Source organism: Platichthys flesus, chromosome 15, assembly GCF_949316205.1.
Source record: "Platichthys flesus chromosome 15, fPlaFle2.1, whole genome shotgun sequence".
Classification (NCBI taxonomy): Eukaryota; Metazoa; Chordata; class Actinopteri; order Pleuronectiformes; family Pleuronectidae; genus Platichthys; species Platichthys flesus.
Window position 1 is genome coordinate 10,572,564 of NC_084959.1, and position 25,304 is coordinate 10,597,867.

Genomic DNA, 25,304 nt, shown 5'->3' on the forward strand with positions numbered 1-25,304 from the left:
AAATGTGAAAAGAATATACTAACATAATAATAAGAACGTTTGAATCTAAAGCCACTTATTCATGAATATTTAATGTCATTAGAGAAGTACTTTTATAGGTTTTAAGGACAGTCATTGAACTGAGTTGATATGAGCATTGATGTGTAAAGTAGCTGAGTAAAATGCAGCAGTGTATATACATTATGTTGTATTCACTTTTAGCACCACAGTCAGTAATGAAGGGATAAATGAGTTAACAGGACATTTATTTATTAGTAATTTTTAGGAAAACATTTCCTGGGAACAGCTTTTCACATCTGAACCAGTATACAAATATCCGTGTTTATCTGAATATTTCACTGACCAAATGAATCAATCAAACTTTTTTTGTAAAGAAACCAGTCATCAGATGTAAATGATAGTGAAAATAATTGTCAGTTCTCTTAATTAACTAATTCAATTTTTGCCATTCAAAATATTGCTAGTAGCAATAATGCAAGCTAGCTTATTTAAATAAGAACAATAAAAGTTTGAGCTGGTTGCAACTAGATACTGTAACAGGGTCTCTCTCTCTCTCTCTCTCTCTCTCTCTCTCTCTCTCTCTCTCTCTCTCTCTCTCTCTCTCTCTCTCTCTCTCTCTCTCTCTCTCTCTCTCTCTCTCCCCGTCCCTACCACCCCTCTCCCTCTCTCTCTGCCGCTCACTCCCTCTCTCCCCGGTGTTCTTCCATGTCTCTCTACCATTGTCAGGGGTGGAGGCTGACGGCCGATGCTTCTTCTTAGGAGAGGAGGATGGAGAACAGGGGGGACTAGAGGCTCGCTGCTCGGTCAGATCTCGCAGAGCGTCTCGATGACCACACGCTAGGAACTCGGTGGAGATTTTCTTCCCACGGGAGCAACGCGGGTGCAGATGAGCCGGAGAGTGATCGTCGGTCTGCTGCACCAGGTGAGAAGTCACCCCGCAGCTGCTGCTGGCGGCGATCATCGCATCTTAAATGGGATCATTTGTTACATGGGGGTTGGTGGAGGGGGCGGATGGTTACACAACAGTGCGAGGCGACTCACAGATTAATTGGGAATAATCGGAATCCAGGGAAAGACGCATCTGCATGTGGATCGTTGATGGTTGTAGTTGGTTTCCTGCTGTGACATGATGGAGGGAAGCAGCCCTGGTAGATGGAAGAAACTAGAAGGTGTTGGAAGGAAAATGTTCCGGGCTGAGAGAGCATGCAGGCCCGCAGCCATCACACCACAACACACACACTCAACCAGACACCATGCAGCTGATAAAGGCTGAAAATTAACTAACACTTAACTAAGCCTTTATTATCATCTGGATCACCTTCATCTCCATGGCAACGGGAAATCTCCCAGTCTGTCCATGCAGATGCACCTGATCCCAACAAAACCACTTAGCCCTGCCTGCTCCATGACAAAACCATGTTGTTCAGTTTTCTGGATTTTAAAAGAGCAGCCACAGGATAATAACAGTGAAACCGGGTATCCTCTAACCATATCTACTCTCTGAACGACACAGCTAGTTAAAGGCGAGAGGAGTAGGTGCAGAAATCTGAACTATAGCTTTGTAGATGGGAAATCACTGTTTATGTTTGTAACGTGACCCTCAATGGAAATTATAGACCTATTGGTTCCAATTTTGTGATAAGGCACTAGCTGAGGTTCAGCTGAAGGCCTCAGTTAATTAACTTACTAATGATTACTATAGCCTACAATTTACTAATGTGTTGTATATCAGTTATAATCCATTAAGGCTACAAGAGCAACTTGTAAGATATACCTCCTCCAGCAAAGCACTTACGGTCATCAGGGAGACCTCTCGCTTGGACTGATTTCCATATACAAAATATTCACAGCTATGTGAATTCTAAGCTATTTTGGTAATGGATCATTTGAGAGTGAGAAACCCCAGGCCCTTTTCAGAAAGATACACTCATATTGTTACCCTTTATGTCGTGAAACATTAATACACTGAGTCTTCTTAGCAGCTATAGTCAAACGCTGTAGTTTTTTTTCTCTAAATATGCTAAATTATTTTTTACGGTTCATACCATGCCTGAAGCATGACTTTTTTTTCCTTTTTAAATATCTGATATCTAAAGTTAAATAATAATTTCCTCATGTATACTGCAGGTATAAGATTTAAATGAGAGAAGAGGTGCGGAGTAATTGTGAAGAATGTTGAGAAGCTTTATAGATAAACCTCCTGAGGTATCAAATATCAGCACCAGGAAGCAGTAATCACCCATAACGATGACAGCTGGTTTCTATTGAATCTATAATACTTGCTAATTAATGTGGAAGAGATAACTGGATCTGATGTTGTGCTCTGGATGCTGTAATTAGTGGTGTCCCATTAATTATAGATTACTTATGTAACCACTAATAAAACCACAAAATGGAAAATCAATTCTGCTAACATGAAGCGTTCAACCTCAAGTGAATTAATTTGTCTTTAATGAAACCGATAACTACAATGAAATAAGTCATTTTTAAACATGTTTTAATCTTGTTTGTGAAGATAGTTATTCCCAAGCCTAACTAAACTAAATTTAGCTAAGCTTTTTCTGGAATAAAACGTGTTCCAGTGTAGAAAAAGCTTGCTGGTTTATTCCAATACAATTGCTTAATTTTCAATCAAAAAAATACATTCTACTGAAGAAGATTTACCTCTGACTGTTTTAGTTTGTGTTGCTCAGTCTGCCATCTTCTCTGCAACTACAGGAAAGCAGAGACTCTCACTGTAGTTTATCATCTTCATTCTTTGAAGGACTGATGCAGGAAGTGACACAGTATCTAGGCTGGGAACACGACTGACCTGGTTTGAGAAACCATCAGATAAACTGCATTATGTGTCTACCCGTCATATTGTCATGTGATGAAGAACCCTGTAAAGGTCATACATATAATTAACGCTGCCACTAGATGTAACACCAGCATCTCATACAGAAGAATTGCTTTTATTGGCCACACCGCCGACTTCCCTGTTGCCAAAATTCCCCTTTTTCTTCTCTAATCACACAAGCTCAACTAAATTGAATTTGTACAGGAGAGCCAATAAAAGGGCAGCTAGCTCCTCTGCAGACTGATAAACTAGATCCGCTGCGTACTATCATCAGTGTAGGAGCGTTCGTGTGTGAAGCTTATTTCAGGGCTGTGTTCACTCTTGCAGACACAAGTGCAGCACACTCTCTGTGGGCCTGCGTGGTAGCTAGCTAGACTGCATGGCTCGTATTGTTTGTAGAGCCATGCTGTGCTGATAGCCCGTAGACTGTATAAAAATAGCCGTGATATTCTTTAATCGAATCAAGGCACACTGTTGTTTCTCCATGGGTCTGCCATGGTGAAACAACAAGCTGCGTCTATATAAATGTTGCCTTTTGTAAAGGATGATCCAGTATGTTCTGCTGAGCACCAACAAAGAACCTTTACGGTCTTTGACCAACAGTTATAAATGGCAGCCACTTACCGTAGTTACTTCACTCAAAGGGAACTTATTGAGCAGAAAACACTATAGAAGCACAATCAATATCTGACCTGACACTTAGTGAAAGTGAAATTAGGTTTTAATGGGCTCTTATCTTTGAGCTTCCTGGCATGTTATGTTTAAGAGTTGGACAATTTCCGTAACTATTATTTCCATTTATCTACAGGTTGAAAAGGCCCACACCGTTCGCCCGTGTACATTTGTTTCACTTTTATTTCAGAGAATCAGTTGTTAAATTTGAATTGTTTCCATCCACTTAGTCCTATTTGAACCCAAGCTCTAAAAGATGGAGAAATACTGTGGTGAGGTCTGAAAATTATTTTGTATGTGATGTTTATACTGAGGAGCTGAGCTAAAAATAGCACATCCCCATGCAGCCTCTAGGATTAATACCTGTTCACAATCTTCCTCACACAGCAGATAATGAGAAAAGCTAGAAACTGAATCATAAAATGAGTGTCTGCTCATGTGTTCCATGGGGAGAGATTGACGTCCAATCGACACACTATACACCAGATCCTGCTGACCAGGCCCAGAGTTGATGCTCTTCCATAACCATGAGTGAAACTGATTATCTTCTTTGCAGTAACCTCCAGTGATTCAATTTAATTCCATTCATTGTGGCCTCTGATTCCAAGAAGGAGCTATTTTAGGATCAGGAAGTGAAAGCCCCATTAATCTTTCCCTTAGACAGTATTGCATTGATCACAGTTGGAGCCCTTCTATAGGTTGCAGGAAGTCCGTGTACATACAAATGCCAATGCTACGTTCACATCATGTGGGAGGGAAAATAATGTCAGAAAATATTGATGCGTTTACAACTCAAATGTTCTTGTGCTACTACTTATTGCTCATTGTTGAATAATTCATGTCCTAATCAATAAACTAGCACCAAAACACAATAGTATAGACAAAATGACAGTCTGCATATAAATTGTTTCTGAATAAGGATTTTTAAATTTTATTGTACAATATAACACTTTTTTACATTTCAGAGGTTACTTAGTTTCAGACTGTGGTTGACGCGAGGTATTAATGTTTGTTTTCTTTTACAAGCAGCAAATCAGATATGTCAGAGGTTTACGAAAAATTTGGCTTCGCTGTCACAATTATGACTTGGATGTTGATATCATGGGGAATTAATTGAGCCTTGTGAATGTGTTCACCAACATTGAAAGTGTTTAGGTAGCATGAACACTTGCTTTTACTGGATTGCACAAGTTTATGCTCAAGTTATAGTGAATTACCTATGAACCAAGTTTCACATCAGACCTAATTCCCCAGTAAAATATACGAAATTTAAAACATGAACAATACATCTAACGCTTGTCCAAGGAAAAATGATATAAAAAATATTCATGATAACGCTTTACCCAGGACATGAACCCCTTAACTCAAGCCTTGGTCATTAACCAGGCTTGTTGCAGTTGAACAAAACAATTGGGAACAGTAATGTTGCTAAAATGCCAGTCGACTACTATTGAAAATTAACAATTTGTTGACAGTATTAGCTTTCAAGTGTCGGGTTTCATCCAAACAAAGAACCTGCATCATTATATTTCTGTATTCACATGTGCTCCAGCCAATAGAAAAACCCAGCTGTGATGTGAATGACAGCTTCATGCACAAAGCAGATACAGAACATTGTTCGTCCTCAGGCCTTCTGAAACCAGATGAAAACGATTACCCAACGCCGCAGCCTCATCCACCACATTTCTGATATATTGTGAGCACTTGGTAGAGTGTGCTGCATGTTGCCATGGAAACCAGCGCTGCCGAAGCTCATAATATTCCCCTGTGAACGGAGAGCAGAGCAGCTTCAACGCAGCTATTTGTTCCACTGGTAGAAACACTGATGGTGGCTGAGGCTTGGTGCTCAGAGGAGGAAATCTGCCACGACAGCAGGAAAAAATGTAAAAACAACTGTGACAGCCCCATCAGAGGATTCACATAACGACTCTATTGTATTTCAAAGATACTGGATCTATTTTTACATGTATTCAAATTCTTTCCTTAAGTAAAAGTAATGTTGCCTGCTCCCCATTTTCTCCGTATTGTTTAATCTCCATTCTAATTTTCCATTGTTCAATTTTAGGTTTTTAGAAAATATTGATACCTTCACAGGGCTTAATTTTTTCTTAATCATTAAAATGATAATATAAATATTGAATATATACAAATTAAAAGCAGTAATCCTCATTTTAAAATTAAGAAATAGAAATTAAGAAGTTAAAGAAGTTAAATTAAAAAGTTTAAACTGATTCAATTCAATAATTCAACAGACTGTGTCAGCCTCTACTCTAGTTGTAATGGATGTAGGATGTAACGCACCTTACAGCCGGGATAAAAAGCAGGGGGGGGGGGGGGGCACTGTCTAGTGTGTTGCCTGCTTGAAACGTGCCTTCATTAATTTCGAATGTCCTTTTAATTGTGAAGAATGTAAAGAATGTTGTGTTCAGGGCAACACACCACCAATGTTTATTGTGTGTCAGTCTAATAGCCGCCACTGAATGAAGCTAGTCCCCTTTCAAGGTGCAAAATTTCCCATTACAGAAAAATACTGAATGTATAGAGGTCCTTTGTCCCTTGGGCCATCAAGTGGGAAAAGATTAATGTGTAAATATGAAGCTTTGTGACTGGAAACGTTGAGCAGTGTTTAGAAGACATGCTCTTGGATTCTTGCGTTCGAGTACAGTATATAATTTTAAATGGTAATGCTGCCTTGTAGTACCGTTCAGTCAATTCAAATGTTAATTGAAACAGTAGAACAGGTTTAGTGCTTGGCGTCTAGGCTCCGACTAAATCCCCCCCCCCCCCCGTATGATTACACAGATATGATGGGATTGATGAGCAAATACTTTAGCGCCGCTCAAGCTTCTTTTCTGCCTTTTCTTCATATCAAGTCCCTTGTAGAAATGCAGTTTCAAGCTTTGGCCAAAACTGCAACGTCACAGTTGGGTCTTAAGCAATACTCCAGTCCAAGTACCACAGAGCCTGATCAGTCAAGCCTTTCTTGAGGAAATCTTCATATGACGACCACAACCCAAATCCAGTGCGTCTGTAGCTGTTCTGAATGTCCACACTGGAAGAGTGAAGTCTGCTGATGTAGAAAGGAGGAGATTAAGGATGATTTAAATGGGTATGAAAGCGCACATTTAACTAAAACAAATTACTGCATTAACTGGAAAAAGAGCTTTATAGAGAGAGAGAGTTCAAACCCAGTTTACTCTGTCACCTCCACTCAGCTGCCTAATCACAGCATATTGTGGGTGTGAATGTCAGATTGTCTCAAAATTGTCAGACACAATTGCAGCTCGGGAACGGTGCAGCCCTCTGACAAACACTGTCAATGACACTTACCGACAAAATAACGATAATGATTCCAGCCGGGGACCTTGTTGCCTGCCACTCACTCCTCTCACCTGAAGCCTTCTGCATGTTTCTTTAACTGACCGGTAAAATGAAAACATATATATAACCTTTAAAGATATAATATGTAACAATTCTTAAATAAATATATCATATTATTTTGGTGACTCGTTTACATACATTATTCAAAATGTTTCCAGCCAGGTTCAAACCACAGCTTAACTAAATGTAACGTAAATTTAATACATAACCTCATCTGTGAACAAGATTTGCGCCTGAGTGTCGTCAGATAGATTTTCGGTGGTGGAGACAGCTCCAAAGCTCTTTAATGAAGACCCCTCGGACCGGAATTACATATTGTACTTTAAAAAATAAAGCAATTCATAATGTTATTATTTTTCTCCTGCAAAATACACAGTTGCTAATAGTAAAAAAAAACTGAACGTTAGCTGTTCTTTTCAGGCCGGAAATGCTGTCAAATATCTCTCTAAACACATAGAACATAAAACATAACTGAAATTTCACTGGAAACTATACTGGGAAAGCTTAAAAAAAAGAACATGGAGAGCGTGGCCTAGGGGATAGAGCGGGTGCTCTGCAACAAGAAGGTCGCCGGTTCGAATCCCACTCTATCCCATCTGCATGCCTAAGTGTCCTTGGCAAGATACTGAACCCCTAGATGGCCCCTCATAAAATGATGAGTGTTCTCAAAATGTAAGTCGCTTTGGATAAAAGCGTCAGCTAAATGACATGTAATGTAATGTAATGTAACATCAAGTCCCAGTTGTTTGATGGGGTGTGTTAAACTTGGTGTGACAGCCTCATTTTGTATTCTACAGTGTGTTTGTCAGGTCAGATGGCAAACGCCATTAGAATGTGATATAAAGGTGTTTCTTTCACTGTACGGAACTTTAGATATCCTACCTCTCTTTAGTGAATAATTATCGGATTCTGCAGATCTGCTTACCTCACTCTGTGATTTCCCCGTGGGCGCTGATGGGTGTTGCTCGCCTCTGGCTGTGTGGATGGTGACATGTTTTCTCTCTGTCTCACAGTAGCTGCACAGTTTCATGCTGAAACTGTGTAGTACTACAAGTGGAACAGTATCTGCACACTGGACGTGGTGGTGATAGTGGAAACAATGGCGGAGTAGGAGGTCTATTGTTTCTGATATTATGTGCTTGGATGCCTTGTTTGTGAAGCTGCCACTCATTCTGACAGCACAGCCACATCAAGATGTTAAATTTGCAAAAGCCTCTTTTTCTCGGTTTCATCTCCCAGGCCAAACTAAAATGGAGCTTTTCCAAAATGGCCCCCATAGTGTGTAAATCTGAAAATAACACATTGGGTATTTGAGAGTGGATGATCTAAAAGGTGATGGTGAAAGCTTCTGAGTAACAGATCAGAAGCCGTTTGGCTTTCAAGAAAATTCAACTTGTAGTTTTTTTTAACTGGGATTGTAAATGGCAATGCAGCTGGTCCCATTAAAATACTCGAAGTTTTTATCGAACAATGTTGGGATTCTGAAATAACTATTTCATCAGCACAACACTGCAGCTTGGGAATGACTGCTGTTTAGTATGCAGTGTTCCTGAAATCATTGTTTCATACTTGTCCAGTTTTCTGACTAAAGAAAAAATAAATGTGCATGTTTCACTATGGACAAGTTTATATAAAGACAACCTTAAACAATAATTTGGACTCAATACATTTTGGTGTAAAAGCACTTTTTCTTTCCTGGGTCTGAGCCATGTAACTTTATTATTATTATTATATTAAAAGCTACCACTACAGTCTAGCAGTCCGATAATTGTCATGAAATAGAGTAACAAAGTACCTTGAATAGAAATACTCTAATTAAGTTCATGTTTGTACTTAAGTAGTACTTGATGTCATATATTTGGGTACTTTATATCCCTGCCTACAGCCTCTGTAAAGACTCCATCATCAATACTTCCTTGTACTAACTAATACAAATTCCTGCCTTGTTTCCGCTCTTACAGGCCTGAATCTATCGAGGAACCCCATGGAGCAGGATGTGGAGAGCCCAGCCTTTATCAAACCAAAGCCCAAGTTGCCAAAGCAGGCCCGTGAGAACCTGCCTAAACAGCTGCGGGAAATGGACAGAGAAAGGAAGGTCCAGCGCTACGTCCGGAAAGACGGGAAGTGCAACGTGCACCAGGGGAATGTTCGAGAGACATACAGGTATCTGACGGACCTTTTCACCACGCTCGTAGACCTCAAATGGGGGCTCAACCTCTTCATCTTCGTGCTGGTGTACACAGTGACCTGGCTCTTCTTTGGCTTCATGTGGTGGCTTATTGCTTACCTCCGGGGCGACCTGGACCATATATCAGACAATCAGTGGACTCCATGTGTCAATAACCTCAACGGGTTTGTATCAGCTTTTCTCTTCTCCATCGAGACGGAGACGACCATCGGTTATGGGTATAGAGTCATCACAGACAAATGCCCCGAGGGGATACTTCTGCTTTTAATTCAGTCAGTGCTGGGATCCATCGTGAATGCCTTCATGGTGGGTTGCATGTTTGTCAAGATCTCGCAGCCCAAGAAGCGAGCTGAGACTCTAGTGTTTTCCACCAATGCGGTAATCTCAATGAGAGACGGACGACTGTGCCTGATGTTCAGAGTCGGCGACCTCCGAAACTCGCACATCGTGGAGGCGTCAATCAGGGCCAAGCTTATCAAGTCTAAGCAGACCAAGGAAGGGGAGTTCATCCCTTTGAACCAGACGGACATGAATGTGGGTTACAACACGGGGGACGACAGGCTCTTCCTGGTGTCACCGCTCATCATTTGCCATGAGATAAACCAGAGCAGCCCCTTCTGGGACATCTCCCAAGCCCACCTGTCCAGGGAGGACCTGGAGATAGTGGTTATTCTGGAGGGGATGGTGGAGGCCACAGGTGAGTCATTTCTTAGGTGGTATTAATTTTAGTAATCTTTATTTTGCTGTCTTTGCAAATATGAAATACATTGTGATGAAACTGGGGTTATCTGATCAACTATAATAATCTTGTTTTGTGTTATATTTTAGTTATGTGCTGTGTACCACAACATTAATTTTGCCCTCAGCCTAAAATTCCTAAAAATATATTCTGGTATTTTAGATTAGAAGGAGTTGCATATCTAAAAGGAACTGGTATGTAATCATTTGTCTCAACCATAAAAAAGAAGAACCAATTACGTAATGCCTGGGTGGTGTGTTTAGAAGCCACTGCTGGAGACTCAATGAGGATTCCTGCAGTAAGCTGAGCCAAAGCTCAAAATGACACATCAAAACACGAGTAAAAGGATTTGAAAAGCAGCGCTCAAATGAAAGTACATTTACACAAGTAGTGCATTTAAGTGTATATTTGAGGCACTTGTACTTTGAATATTTTCAAAACTGCACAGTCATTCACAGCTTAGCGTAAAGTTCAATCCGTCAAATAACTGTTTACATTCAAAGCTGAACTGTACGACAAACTGATGGTGGCCTTCGTGTCCCTGATATTTTGGCTTCATTTTACTGATATTGAGGGAAACAAACAAACCATTTGGCAGAAATGCTTGAAACTGATAATGCAATGTGCTCTGTGTTCTTAAAAGCTGGCAGCCTCAAATCTTGACACTGCCAGAAAAAGGAATGTGTGTAGAGATGTTCCGAAATAACAGGAACATCTATTGTAGTGTGGCCTGCTGGTCAACCCACACAGCCCAGTTAGTGTCCGATAGAAATGTGTAAGCTACTCCCTTGCAGTCACGCATATTGTTGGATTCAGTTAGAACATCGCAGGACATAGAAAAAAAATATTACATACTGTATATATGTCTCATTTAAAAGTGATTAATTCGTAGTTGTGTGTATATTCATCAGTACAATGTAAAGATGGAACTTCTAGCAGGTGATTCTACATGCTTGTATTCGTGCTAGTGGAGCAAGACATAAATCAATAAAGGCATAAACACTGTAGCAGCAAAGCTCAATGAATCCATAGGAACATTATTATACTTCATCATGTTGACAGACTGGGTGAGCGCCGCAACCTAAATTCCAATCAAACCAGTGCACTGGGACGGAGGGAGAAAACTGAGAGATATAACCCAGACAAATAAAACCCAAGCTATTATTACATACCATGAGAGAAAATTGGGAAATATGTTTATTTGTAATGTGAATGAACTGATGCTCTAAGTTGGCCCGAACTGGACTCTTCCTATGAATTGTTTAATCCTCAACGTTGTGCTGTGTTTCCAGGCATGACGTGCCAGGCGAGGAGCTCGTACATCAGCAGAGAGATCAAGTGGGGCCACCGCTTCACACCAGTCCTGACATTAGAGGACGGCTTCTACGAGGTGGACTACAACAGCTTCCACGACATCTACGAGACCAACACGCCCGCCTGCAGTGCCAGAGAGCTTGCTGACATGACAAACCGCGCCCGGCTGCCCCTGACCTGGTCACTGGCCAGTAAGCTGAGTCAGCAGGGCCTGCAGGAGTCCGAGCAGGAGGGTCAGGAGACCAAGACCTGCACGGACAGCAAGGGTAAGGGTCAGCAGACTGAGCGGAACGGGGACGTTGCCAACATAGAGAGCGAGTCCAAAGTGTAGCCGATGAGATAGAGGAGGGAATGACGGCAAGTTTAATGCCCATATGAGATTAGTGGACTGTATTCTACGCCTCCCGTTTGGGATGCTCACACAAGCTTGAAAAGCACAGTGTTATTCTGAGGACCAATGAGCACAGTAGACCAAGTATCCTGCACCAAATTTCCGCTTTAACTCAGTGATTAATTTACCCCCCAAAATCAAAAAGTAAACATCTTGACATGTGGCCCACCGCTGAACGGAAACCCCTTCGCGGCAAGTGCATGTTTCAAATATAATGTGATGTCCTCCTGATGAGATTCCTATTATTTTTTCTATTAAAAATATTCCTAGGGTCATTTGTATGAGTATTTTTGTATATACTATACAATGTTTTGAATTTTTTGTTTTGTTGCAGTGTGAATATTTAACAAATGTTTGATACTAATTTGTTTAGGATGGTTCTGTATAAAGCTTTCATTATTTGTTTTTTTTCATATATATATATATAAGCATGTATACACATTATCTGCAGTTAATTTATATTGTATTGTATATATACAGTATGAGGATAATGTTGGAAGAAAAACTTACATCTCAATGGATGCAAACTCTAGTTTAAACCAATGACAACTTCTTCCCAAAATGATAGGTGTTGTTTAAGGTAGTGCTACATGACTACGATGCTATTCCTCGAGAAGCCATGACTCGCTGTTTACAGCCACGTGACTTCACACAATGGCCCTTTAAAACTGCATTAAGTCACTTTTGCACATCGGAGGCCTCTAGTGGAGAAAGTGTGTCACTATTCCAGTCTCCAGAAATCTCTCATGTCACCCAAAAGTATCAAACATGAATAAAGAGTAAACTGCTGATGATGATGATTGAGGTTTTTTTCTTTGTACATGAACCTTGTTAATGTGCTTATCACTGCTTTCAAATGTGTCATATTTTTCAGTGGTATAAAAAGCACTGAGATGCTTTTCTAACCACACATTAAAATATTTGATTACAAGAAAAGGTACTTTAGTCAAACTCTTACTTTAGAAAAGAAGAGTGGTTTCGTTAGTAATATGAACTAATCTGATATTTATAATGTAAAAACTACTAACTATTGTTGTTAGACAAATGTGAGCTGTTGACAAATGGTAGTTAATTACAGTATAGAAAATGGTCCATATTTACCAAAGAGCTTATTATTATTAATATTATACAGTTAATCATATTATAGGAAATAAACCTCTGTTACATTTTCAAAACAAAAAAGACACAGTACAACTTATTGTTTATTGTATGTATATACTGTATTTCTACAGTTAACCTGCCACAGAGACTAAAGTCCTTTGTTTCAGTTCATTCTCTTTATTTCACTCAAATGAAAAATGCAATAATTATTTTTTAATTATTGTATCATACACCTTGTACACTCAAACACCTTTAACTGCGATATTGTTAGTTTCAATTAGTCGAAAGAATGCTCTAGTTTTTAGTTTTATTTAGACAATTTTTTACCAAATAATTCCAGTAAACAACAAGCTGATGACACCTCATCATAAAATGCTTATATGTTTCATGTGAAATTATTTGGGATATTCCAAAACCAAGAATTTGTTAGTCCAAGTTAAACATCAGTCCCCTGTCGGCCATTACCCGGCCCAGATTAGTTCACATGGTTTCTAGGGTAGTTCTAAATCTATAAAAACAGGTCACACGTATAGATTCAGTTTCAATGGAAAGGCTCGTTCTTTTTCTTTAACAGCTGTGCATTGTGGTTTTTAGCAGATGTCCCTCATACAAGAGTTTCTGCTTTTTAACAGCAATGGAGGTCAATGGCACAGAGGAATTACATAAATCAAGCTCTGGCTACAAATATAATCATTATGATCAAATAATCTTTAGTTTTTACACGTCACCAGACGTACTCTTTATAGTTCCTCAACTTTTAATTTGTAAAAAAAAAAAACATATTCATTTATATGTTTATACTCATGGTTTTGACTCTATTCAGCTTCCCTTTTATAAATATTGAGTCTGCTGCTCTTTCAGATATTTAATTTTACATTTAAAAATGGAAAAAAACATCAATCCAACTAATTAGGCTAAAACACTAGTTAGCGAAAGGAAACAAGAGCATCATTTAACTAACTAACATCATCCTGCTAGTGTCTGGATTTGTTAAAACACACGTGACCCTATCACACAGAGCTCTGGTTCTCTTTGCAGGTGAGTGTGGTAAATTACCGTAACCCAATTTGAAACATCAGCTGTCCCTTCACGAGAGTTAATATTTATATTATACATTGATAGTAAGGGCAGCAGTCAGAGAACAACAACATGCTGTTACACTCAACATTATACTGAAAATCATAAAACAACAAACTAAATATCTTAAATACAGTATTTATAGTATAAGATGCTTACTACCTTATAACACAGACTGATCATAGAAATAAAAGTGTGGAAAGCCTAACAAAAGACACTCAATTTTTAAAAGTCAACACAATGTATTCATTAAAATAAAAAATAAAACTGAAGGACCTTTTAAATTCATTTGATATTTTACTATGACAACTTGACAGACTCGTTCTGTGTCTCCTCTACTTTTTTTACAGCTGGATTTCTAAAATGTTAAAAAACAGCGAGAAAAGAAGTTATGTGCCTATATTGACACGTCAAACTGGCTTCACGCAGAAACAAAAAGAGTGAAAACTGTGACATTTGGCAGATGTGATCAGGAGAAGCAGCTTTGAAGAGGATTACGTTGCTATTAATGCCCAAACCAATATAATGTATATATAAATGTACCAATATATAAATGTTCGAACCAGTCCGAATGTGAGCTGACACAGAGATGTGAAAGCAAACCGGATCGTTATTGTTACTGAAAATAAAATACAAGTTCAAGAGAGCCCATGTTTAACTAAGCAAATATAAATGTATCAATCACTTTTTTTTTTTAAGAGATATTTCCAACTAGCTTTCATCAGCATTTTAACATAAGTAAATTTGCAATGTAGGGGAACAATTTAATGCAATACCATAAACATTTAAAGATCAATGAAGTAACTCGGATAATGCTGAATGTTTAAGGTCCAAATAGCAAGTAATTTATTTAGTATTATTACTAGTGTTTAGCTCTGTAAGAAACCACAAGAACAATTAGCTGTATTTTTATCTGCCAGTAAATACAGTGAGGCCTTTCCTTAGGTAGCTCCATAATCTCCCCTCACTGTGCTGTGTACAGTGCAACATTAGTTAGCTAGGTTGCTACCTGTCACATTAGCTTAGTCATGAATTAACAAACTCTCTCATTTTATATAAAAGATGTGTTTGGACCATATAAAAACATGTCACATATATCTTGCGTGTCTGTCAACTCCGACAGAGGAGAATTATTATTTAGCTTAGCACAGACTGCTTTGTTCAACTGCACACGTTTGCATTTACAAGTTGAAATTGCAATGAAAGATTTTTGCAGATCAGCGTTGCCAGATGGGAAATATTGAAGTATCGTACCGGAAGCTTAAGAATTATCATATTTTTAAGGGAAATTATCATACAACCAGAGTAGTCTCTGTGTTGACATTCCAAAGCGAATTAAGTTTTCAGAAACGATCCTTTTCAAGGCACAGGGCTCTTATTTTGAAACATCAGACAGGAAGGTCCTAACTTGAGAAAAGATGCTTAAATACAGTCGTAATTGATTACACCTGATAATACTAGGTCGCGCAAAATGATCAAATTATCGCACCCCGTTGATTATTGATCGTACAGAGGGCAAGATAATCATACAAATACAATAATTAGCGTACATCTGGCAACACTGGAGCAGATTAACTTTGCCTTGTGGGGAAATCCACTGATCACTGTGATTATATTGAAATGTATTGATTGATAGTGTGAAATGTTATTGTTTATAATGCTGGTTTGACTGACACTGTGTTTGAAATCACTTTCATTCACTACTCCATATATATTAGGCACTCAATTACAGCTGCAGTATGCACTATTAATATTACCTTTCTCTTTGCATTGTATAAGGGCACTATTTAGAGGAAATATTAAATAAAAAGTACCATGTGTACCATATATGATATAAGGAGTGATTTAGGACACTGGGCCTTTAAGGTGCAGAAGCAACTCAGCAAGGTGAAGCTGTAAACTTTACTGGAGATGGTTGCATGTGGGATGTTACCATCAAACTCAAAGCACAGGTAGTTAGCTGACTTAAAGCAGGAGTACCTTAGCTGCAAATGAAACGTTTCCTCCCTTTGGAGACTCCGCTACCCAGCAAACACCTGGGGTGTGAGCGGTGGTGGCAGGTTGTCATTTTCCATGTTGTTGGCATCGATGGCAGAAACTGTGCGAGACAGAATCTCCAGCGGGTACTTTTCCACAATTCCGTTCACCTCCCGTTGCACGGTCTGGGGCCAGGCGAGGAGGTCAGCCTGCAGGCTCTGAGCGGCCTCCATCAGACTCTCCTGCTTGCTGCTGAGGCCTGACAGCAGCTTCAGATTGTGATTGAGCTGAGCCAGGGCGGGGTTGGTGGCGGTCACGTCAGGTGGCGAACCAGCGTGGCCCAAGTCGCCGTCTGAGGTGCTGAATCGCGGTGAAGCTTGGCCGGACATGTAGCGCTCAAATTCCTCCGGGGAGAGGTTGAGAGACTGAGCGTCCAACTTCTCGATGAAGGCCACTGCACAGCACTAAAATAAGAAAGACATACCAACGGAAAATAAAGGTAATGAAATAATGAAACAGCTAGCTTAGCTCTGTCAGAGTAATGGATTTGTCGGCTTGACTGTGAAAATAATAATTTCCCGAAAGCTGAGATTATGTATTCAAATAGCTTGTGTCCATCACCAAACTGTCCAAAAATATTCAGTCAACAATAAGATTAAGAAAAAAGAAAATCATCACAATTAAAGAGCTTTAACCTGCAATGTTATGTAATATTCAACAATTTCAATTTCCCACACTAAAATTGTTTAAACTTTGGTAAATTATTTATTTTATTCTGATGACGTGAGTATTTCTCTTCAGATGTTCTGTCAACAGCAACAGGCACTATAAATGATGTTAATAGATTAAAATTTTACAGATGATGCTAAACTATAGTAGCACAGTAGGAACTTATACAGCACCACTGTGAGACGAGAGGCCTCCAACTCAAACTGGCTCTGACAAGAGCTGAGGTAAAGAGGAGAAGAGGAACAACTCACCAAGTTGGTGAAGTAGTATCCATCCTCTCCGCTCATCAGCCTGCTGGGGTTACAGAAGCGAGTGATGTACTGGATGTTAGACTGAAGTCGCGGAGGGTTCGCCTTGAGCACGATGTGAATGAGCGCGGGGAGAAAGTCATCAGCGGAGGCCGGCTCATTCTTGGTGATCCTAATGGCACTGAAGATGTGTTTACTGCAGCGTGTGATGCACAAAAGTTTGTCCCGGGGAACCCTCTTCGAGTCCATCTCGATGATATCTGCAAGAGTCCCAGATAAATACACAAAGTATAAGTCAGAGGGAGGAAAGATTTATGTATCTTCAGGTGGTTTAATAAAATGTGAATAAAGATTCAGTTCACCTAAATTACAAAATATATACCTGAAATTTCTAGAGCTGAAACTATTAGACCTTGGTATTAACCTCCAGCCTGAGTGATCCATCACAGGTGGACAGATCTAAGTACAGGTCTGAACTCACCCAAATGAGATCAGATCACTCAGACCACATTCAGAGGTGGTCACATTATTTCCGCTGTGTCAGCCGGTCCACATATGATATGTACATTTGGCAAGAAGTATCAATTTGACTGACACTCAGGCATACTCTCTGACCTGTTATTGCGTTGACCACATTATCAGAGACTTCAGGGATTTCTTCATCAAAGGACACACACAGCATTTCTATGGTCACCCAGTGTAAAGCCCTGCATGGGAACAACATAATATTCATTGGAGCGCTCCAAAAGCTGTTTTGGGGTATTAGGACATAACCATACACAATTGTTATTGTCACTAAAGTAAAACTCTCAAAAGAAATGTATCCAGTCTGAACATGTGTGGATTGTTCCACTTCCCTTTATTAATACTGTATTGTAATCATGGAAACTAGGGGTGCCCACCTTATCCTTTTCTGTGTGGCCAGATCATTCTTCTCGTCATCACTGGTTTCTGGACAGAACACGCTCTTATACAGTCGAGTCATTATGTACTTTTCCACTTGGTCCATCACCTGCTCCACAGAATCTGAAGAGCCTGGCGAACAACACATAAATCAGACCACAGTCACAACACCCTATCGGTAAACCCTGCCTATGCTGCCACCTAGTGGGCACAACACACTGTGTCCACACAGTATGTGATCAAGTACAACAGAAGAGCCTGAATTAAGAGGTGGGATCAGTTTAGTCAGGTTCTCTTTGGGTAATCTCACCTGGCAATGCTGGTTATTATCCGGCTATGTTTATCAATCCAGTTAGGAGTGAGGAACAATGTTCTTTATATTACAATATAAACATAAAATATGATGCTGTGGAACTAAAAGCCAAATATCAAACGTGTCAATGTTTTCGAAACATAACTGTTGAGTGTCTTGTCAAACCTTTAAAGTGACCCATCAACCGGTCAGCCAAGTGCTGGTAGAAATCCTGAACGCACTCTGAAAGTTCATCAGCACCGAGATCCTGTCAAGACAAGAAGTTCGACGTTTTTGGAAAACCCTTTTTAACCTTTGGTAATTTCTTAAGATCAACTTTCCATGATAATCTTAACTTCAGGGTGATTTTGGGGAAATGAGGCCCGGGTCAGGAAAAACAATTAACAGTTAATTATCATGCTACTAGATTTCAAGTCACTGAACACAACAAACCTTCTTGCTGGACATGGTGACTATGAAGGCTCGACACTGCTTATGGATCTCCCTGCCGGGCTTATGGAGATTCTTCAAAAAGTCCACAAAGTCCTTGGACACTTGGTCTGTATCGAAGCTGGCTTGGCGGCTAATCGACGGGCTGGGCGATTTGCCCTCTTGCGCTTCTGAGAAGGAGGAACCACAGTCTATGTTGGACCCCACTAACTCCTTGTCACTTTAATAACTCAAATAACAGAAAGTGAGTCTTGAATCTTCTGAATAATTCTCAGTAAAACAAATTAGTAACACCATGCTGTAATGTTATACCTTTCTTAGAAGCGGTGCGTGATGAAGGGCTGAAGAACTTCTTAACGGTGGTCACTTTTCGAGTCTTCTCATTGGTTTTCTTCTCCTCAAACTTGGAGAAGGGACCTAGGGAGACGTGTCCTGGGTGTGGTGGTGTGGACTGGGCGTGGGGCTGGGACTGCGCTCCCTGACTGCTGGCATACGCTGCCTCCTCCTCCCGTTGCAACCTAGGATCAAAGAAAATTAATGGAGAATAGTTCAGTAATCAATTTTACACACCCAAACTGGCAAATTATGCCATTTGATCTGCATTCAAATTGTTCTCAAAAATACAAAGCTGATACATTAAAAAGAGGCAAGCCTTTATTTTCCTCTGCATATGCTTCAGTGACAAGCCATGCATGGTGAGGTAACAATAAATTGTTAACATTGGGTAGAGAAGGTGCAGCCAAGTAAGAGTCTTACTTTGCTGCCAAGGCCCAGTCATCCTGGATCTGTTGCTGCCGTACCCGCTGATACTCCTCCCTCCAGCACTTGGAGCACAGGCCCTGCCATGCTGTGTACCCATAGAAACCGCATCCCTTTTTGCACAGCAGGTCTGATTGGTCCACATGTATCCCCCGCCGCTCGGTCCGCTGACTCATGATGCTGTCCGATCTGAAATTAAAGTATCAGCATCTGACTTATAAGTACATTTGTATGCGCTGCTGAACAGACTGATCTCGATGCTGCTGCCTGCTGCTGCTCTCAGATATTACACATTTTATATGCACTGTGTCTAATACTCAAATCTCACAGTTTACCACGATTTATCATCAGTTTAGTCAATTTCAAAAACAGGCAATTCCTGTAATGCATGGTTTTCATTATGGGGTGAGTGTGTGAGCAAATTACTTCCTACATTAATATTTAGACAGGTCTGAACATCTTCCTTGCTCTCTATATTTTACATTCATGTCTTCTGTTTTGTCAAATTCATTAATTATTGATTATAAATTGATCCCTATTATTTGTTAATTGTAATTCTCAGCAGAAAAGTCTTTGCTTGAAACTTTGCTTTTTTTACACAGTGCCTGTGGGGGTTTTCCCTGGTACTACGGCTTCCTCCTACAGTCCAAGAACATTGAGATTAGATTTACTGAATACTTTAAATGGTTCTTAGGTTTGAATGTGAGTGTGAATAGTCCTTAGGTCTCTATATGTTGGCCCTTAGATATGGTGGTGACCTGTTCAGGATGTACACCGCTCTCACCCATTGGCAGCTGGGATGGACTCCAACTCCCAATGCTAACCCAAGTAGGATAGGATTGCTTTTTATATTAACAATAACAACATGTGGCAAAGTGAATATTGTACTTCCGTGTGTTCATTCTTTGATAAAGATACTTTACTCACTAAATCGTAAGATCTTTTTTTCCTAGTCCCACTTCTTGACAAGCTGCACGTTGGGTATGGAGGACCTGAATCAGACGGTAAAGTTATACGCAACTAATCAAATGACGTAGACCCAGATGATCTGGAGTAACTTGGGGGGAGCGATACAGATAATCACTCTGTGTGTTTTGAGCGTAGGGATGGTGACGGCAACATCTGTCATATGTGTCCAGTGTAGTAGAGATCGTCTCTCATGAGTCCATAGTGAGTCCTCCTGTCCTGCACGGGGACAAACCCATGATGATCCCCGAGGTTCCCCTTTATTGTCCTTTCAATGTGTCGACAGCCTGTAGCTCTGCTAGCTAAAAACAACGTAGCCGTATTTTACGCAGCGATTAAGGGAGGACTGCCACTAAGAACATCGCGCTCAGTGTCTGATCGCCTATGTTTCACATGTCATGTATTTGTTGTGTTTATCTGCTCACCTGCTCCGTTGTCCCTGATCTGATCTGAAACCGGAAGCAGGAACCTCCGCTGCATGCTGACCGCCAATCAGGCGAGTTCACGCCACTGACGTCATCGAGACAACAACGCGACAGCCTGGTGGTTTCATTTGTTTACTTGTTTATTTGTTGTTCAGTTTGCGATCTCAGAGCGTAGGGTTTCATCCAATGAGTTTTGATTAAAGGAATAATAAATATCCGCGAGAGTGTTTATTTACTTTAGAATCGAGGGCTACATGTCAAGGAGTGGTGAATGACGTCACGCTAGATGCAAACTGCAGCGCAAGGGTCACAGACTCCAGCCGAGTGAGTTCATAGCAATATTACTGTTAAACAGATAATCTGTCTGTATATCTATCTATCTATCTATCTATCTATCTATTTTTCTGTCTGTCTCTGTCTTTTTTATTATCATAGTACATAGTTCTCTATCATATTCATAAGCTACAGCACAGAAGAGCACTGCTTTATATATATCGTTTCTAAGACAATAAGATAATTAATTAAAATTATGTAATTGTAATGCAATGTTTTGCTCCTACTACTAAAATAATAATATTATGATGTAAAATTGAGTACAAGATGTAGATGTGCTATTTAAAGTGCTGTTTTCAGTGTAAAATTAAATTGGGTAATTAAACTGTTAAACATGGTCACACTGATTCTCACTTCATTCAAACAGTCTTCAGTGTTATTCCTGGACATCACATATTATTGACTAATTCCTGGTCTCATATCAGATTTACTGAAAAAGGAGTTTGCTGCGGGGCCAGCAGAGTAAATGTGTCCTTCACAGTGCATTGACTGCTTGCTTATTGACATTAAGGTTAATGTTCAGAGGTTGTGTCTGAGTCTAAAACACCGATTTGATTACAAAAAGTGCAGAAACAGCGAGGCCAGATAAGTTAGATCAATGTTTGAAAGATTGTTTAGTGGAAAGACAGGCCATTTAATTTATATATGATATATTTACAAGATCTGGGACCAGTAAAGAAAGAATGGGGAAAAGAACTGGGGTTTGAAATAACGGAGGACATTTAGAATAAAGGTTTATATTATGTCAAAAATGATCCATCATGCCAGACAATGTTTGATACAGGTTAAAATTGTATATAGATTATATTACTCTAAAGTAAGGTTGCATACAAATTTCAACAATGTGTGATAAATATAGCCAAGCAGAAGGGATTTACTTTACAGCTATGTCTGAGTGAAAAACAATATCTTCTGCCCTATGGCCTTCTCTGTGCAAAAAGATTATTCTCCAACCCTGAAAGACGGATGGACCCACATTCGAACATTGGATAACAACTCTGACTGATACCCTGAATTTGGAAGGTACAGACTGCAATCAAAAGTCCATTGGAAATTAGGTGCTCCTGTAACTACTTGAAACTAGCCTTTTATAATTTTAGGTAATGTGCATTTGTATTCATATGCATGAGTCCTTCACTGGACTGCTGGTCATGCTGATAACACCAATCTGACTGGGGTGGGTAAACACACAAACACACTGACAGAAAGATAACACATGCCAACGCACACTGGTTAGACGAGAGCCATGATCCTGACAGGTCGCAGTTTGTGTCTTCCTTCTCCAGGCACTGTTCAGGAACTGTTTTCTGTGGCTCGAGATGCCAGCATCGTTCCTGATATCTCCTTGGACCCGGTCCTCACCACCTTCTTGTCACTGGACTCCTCTGCAGCGCTGCAGCATCATCATGCCTTCGTACAGCGGAGCATGAGCAGGGAGCAGCGGACTCAATTCAGCCTGAGCCTGAACAGAGAGCTGGGAGGCAGCAGAAGGATCACCTATGGAGGCGTTGGGGTTGTTGCTCTGGCTCTATCTTTGCTTTTTGACCAGATTGCTCAACAAGTTGGTGAAAACTTTTTTATTTTGTCTAGCTTGTATGTCATTATTGAATACTTTGTGAAATCAGCCAAAGTTTCGGTTGACTTTGGTAATCCCATGATTTTTCTTTGAGCACCCATTTCTTTTCTGATATCTCTCCAGGTCCGGACAGAAGGATCGACCGAGGGGGACCTGTCAACTCAGAGCCCCCTGGCTGAGGATATTTTTGGCATCAGCATCTCTTCAAGAATTGGCAGGATTATCTATAGCTACCTATGCCTGATCCCTGAGTTTGCTAACAATGAGGAGAAGATGGCTGAGACCACAGAGCTCTATGACAGATGGCTGAAACTCGAGCTTATCGACCATTATGAGAGGATGACCAATAAGAAGAGGATGAGTACAGTGTCCATGCGGCAGTGGCTGACAGGAGCTGCATTTCATCTGCACATGAGAATACACCAGGTCAGGAGACTGAAAAAGGCTCAAGCTAATATGCTTGCTCTTATTTTCTTCTAAGTGCAAGGGATAGTGTCCTTTTACACAATGGTCGTATCGAAATCCAGTGCTTACATTACCCACAATGACATTCAAACCATATGTGGCATGTAGCCTCAAGAAGCTAGTCTCAAGGAGAAATAAGGTGCATGCTACAAAGGTCTGGAAAGCTAAGCTTAGTCTCAACTCCCTCAGATTTATTCTTTAAATAGATCAAGTGTATTGATATCACTTGAGGTAATTTTTTTCAGCATTCGCTAACTTATTTCCCCTTAGAAATTGGTGGAGAACAAATACAGAGCAAAGAGAAAGAGCATATTTAGATTAATTGGGTTGTAACAATCACAGCTCTAGATGAATCTCATTGTTGCCATGTAACCTTCAGATGTTTAGATAAGCCACTGTTTGCCGAATCAACCGCAAAGTGTATGTAATAGGGTGTTCACATGTTGTTAACATCAACCCTGCACTCACCTTTATTCTTGTCCCAACAGGTGCGGCTGCACTCTGTGCCACTAGGATCGGCAGAGTCGCTGCGTCTGTCTTATAAGTCTGGGATAGGTCTCCTGGTTCAGGGCTACACAGCCTATCTACGCAGAAACACTAAGGAAACAGCTCCTGGTTCACAAAAACCCACAATTGGGACCACCAGTTTACCAAGACAAACCAAGACATCCAAATCAATCAATAAGGCCTGCTCTGGTAATCACCTTTTTAATGTTAGCCAAGTAAGTACAAGTATCTCCACTGATGGATTAGATGAGACGACTGCAACAAATTCAACTGCTGTTGGAAGCAGAAACTGTGAAACACATGGAACCACAGAAGAGTTTGGAGTCAGTGTGTCAAAAAGAAGCAATGAAACCACTGTAAGCATGGGAAGTATTAAGACACATACCAATGTGACAGAATATAACAGGGAGGAGGAAGCCGGCATGCTGGGCCTGTTAGTCATTGAGCCAGGAAGGAATGTGAGTCACAACGTGCAGCATCACCCCTGTGAGTCTCCTGCCATACAGCAAGCTTTGGTGACTCGTGTTATAAATGCTCAGGACCTGGAGCGGAACAGAAACGTCTTCCTGTTCCCTGAGAAAGTTCTCCGCAGCTTGTGCAGGCAGAGGAATGACCTTGCGTTCAAAACAAGTTAGACTGGAATAGTGTGCAGTTAAAGTTCCTCAAGCTAAACATTGTGCTCTTAGATGGGACACAATCATCTGATTCATCTTTTAAATTATCATTCATAGCCTGCATAAAAGTGATTGTGATAATTCTTCAACTGAATATTGTATTATATAGAGTTAGACATTATTACAGGGTTGGACAGCATTTATTTTCAATTTGCAGTTTTATGGTTTAGTTGAAGTTGAACATAAATCACATATTCTGTGTTTTCTTTTAAACAAGGGAAAGAAAAACACTACATACAGATTGGTTGGTGCATACGACCTGGCCAATTATTCCTTCAAGTTGAAAGGATTTTGACAATATGAAAACAGTGGACTGATAGTGATTTCTGCTGGACGAGGTTTGTTTGTTGTTGTCACCATTTCTTACTTCATGTGCTTTCATTCATTGTAAATCTTTCCATACAGTGTGAAATATTATTAAACTATTTCAACTTAAAACACTTGCCCATGCTAACTGAAATGTAACCAAATAAGTCTTGTTGTACTGCAAAACTCTTTTAACTTGATCGTACAATGGTATAAAAGCTAAGAGTAACCTACTAGTTATGCAGTAAAATACCTGTTAATGTTGTATTATCATACAACTGAATTATTGTTATTGATGCATGAACATGTAAGCCATTACTTTAAGATATGGGTGATCAAATCTATATCGTCTTTAAGAAACAACTTAAGTCCAGCTTCCAAGTTTGCTGTGGTGGTGTAATAGGATGAGCCTGCTGTACAGAGCGGGTCAGACAGTGGACAATTCTGTGGGGAGACGGATCAGACTGTGAGCAAATGTAGACATGATGAAACGGTACAGACGCTGTGAATAATAATTACAGAGCTTCAAGATTTATCCAAGGATGGGAAGCGGCTTCTACGGTCAGGGGCAAGATACGAGATACATTTATTGATCCCAAACACATGCGCAATCACACAACATGCAGATGAGGGAAATTTGTCCTCTGCTTTTGACCCATCTGGTGAACATAGAAGGACACACAGAGCAGTGGGCAGCCATGCACAGTGCCCGGGGAGCAGATGTTGGGGGAGTAAGGTGCCTTGCTCAGGGGCACTTAGACAGTGGGGGTAAGGAGAGTCCTCTTTGTCCATCCAGGTATGTTTTTATTGTCATTGAGAGGAGTCAAAACAGAGACCTTCCGGTCTGATGTCCGTAACTTTCTGCCCATAGTCCAATTTTTTTTCCACTAGTCCACAGCCTCTCCCTCTCCACTGTAAGGTGAAAGGAGTTTATGATGAAACACAAATTCAGATGTAACACAAACAATATATCAGACAGTATGTAAAGAGAG

The 25,304-nt window shown here is 40.2% G+C and overlaps 3 protein-coding genes across 4 annotated transcripts; 2 read left to right on the forward strand and 1 right to left on the reverse strand.

The window, feature by feature from the left end:
- The first annotated feature begins 717 nt into the window (after window positions 1-717).
- Window positions 718-12,335, forward strand: kcnj6 (potassium inwardly rectifying channel subfamily J member 6). Its single transcript, XM_062407086.1, has 3 exons — window positions 718-922; window positions 8,854-9,777; window positions 11,112-12,335. The coding sequence occupies exons 2-3, from the start codon at window positions 8,877-8,879 to the stop codon at window positions 11,462-11,464; spliced, it is 1,254 nt and encodes a 417-aa protein (XP_062263070.1). The 5' UTR covers window positions 718-922; window positions 8,854-8,876; the 3' UTR covers window positions 11,465-12,335.
- Window positions 12,336-12,708: 373 nt separating this feature from the next.
- Window positions 12,709-20,501, reverse strand: rabgef1 (RAB guanine nucleotide exchange factor (GEF) 1). The gene is made up of 9 exons (XM_062405632.1): window positions 20,452-20,501; window positions 19,058-19,249; window positions 18,614-18,819; window positions 18,305-18,471; window positions 18,038-18,119; window positions 17,559-17,691; window positions 17,272-17,363; window positions 16,660-16,916; window positions 12,709-16,143 (listed from the first exon to the last, which is right to left on the reverse strand). Exons 2-9 carry the CDS (start codon window positions 19,234-19,236, stop codon window positions 15,724-15,726), a joined length of 1,536 nt encoding a protein of 511 aa, XP_062261616.1. The 5' UTR covers window positions 19,237-19,249; window positions 20,452-20,501; the 3' UTR covers window positions 12,709-15,723.
- Window positions 20,502-21,979: 1,478 nt separating this feature from the next.
- On the forward strand, window positions 21,980-24,444 carry LOC133969267 (uncharacterized). 2 transcript variants are annotated; one of them, XM_062405633.1, is made up of 3 exons: window positions 21,980-22,345; window positions 22,484-22,786; window positions 23,314-24,444. In XM_062405633.1, exons 1-3 carry the CDS (start codon window positions 22,031-22,033, stop codon window positions 23,965-23,967), a joined length of 1,272 nt encoding a protein of 423 aa, XP_062261617.1. In that variant the 5' UTR covers window positions 21,980-22,030; the 3' UTR covers window positions 23,968-24,444. The 2 variants fall into 2 exon arrangements, with proteins under 2 accessions (XP_062261617.1, XP_062261618.1); XM_062405634.1 differs by having other exon boundaries at window positions 21,984-22,349.
- Window positions 24,445-25,304: the final 860 nt, after the last annotated feature.

What these genes read in the sequence shown, in the direction of transcription:
- rabgef1 (XM_062405632.1), bottom strand. Translation starts at nt 19,236, where the DNA reads ATGAGTCAGCGGACCGAGCGGCGGGGGATACATGTGGACCAATCAGAC. An exon ending in ACGCACCGCTTCTAAGAAAG is followed by an intron (nt 18,472 to 18,613) that starts GTATAACATTAC and finishes CCTCCTTCTCAG; the next exon opens with AAGCGCAAGAGGGCAAATCG. An exon ending in TGTGGTCAACGCAATAACAG is followed by an intron (nt 16,917 to 17,271) that starts GTCAGAGAGTAT and finishes GGACTCTTGCAG; the next exon opens with ATATCATCGAGATGGACTCG.
- LOC133969267 (XM_062405633.1), top strand. Translation starts at nt 22,031, where the DNA reads ATGATCCTGACAGGTCGCAGTTTGTGTCTTCCTTCTCCAGGCACTGTT. An exon ending in TTGACCAGATTGCTCAACAA is followed by an intron (nt 22,346 to 22,483) that starts GTTGGTGAAAAC and finishes ATATCTCTCCAG; the next exon opens with GTCCGGACAGAAGGATCGAC. An exon ending in TGCACATGAGAATACACCAG is followed by an intron (nt 22,787 to 23,313) that starts GTCAGGAGACTG and finishes TTGTCCCAACAG; the next exon opens with GTGCGGCTGCACTCTGTGCC.
- kcnj6 (XM_062407086.1), top strand. Translation starts at nt 8,877, where the DNA reads ATGGAGCAGGATGTGGAGAGCCCAGCCTTTATCAAACCAAAGCCCAAG. An exon ending in GGGGATGGTGGAGGCCACAG is followed by an intron (nt 9,778 to 11,111) that starts GTGAGTCATTTC and finishes CTGTGTTTCCAG; the next exon opens with GCATGACGTGCCAGGCGAGG.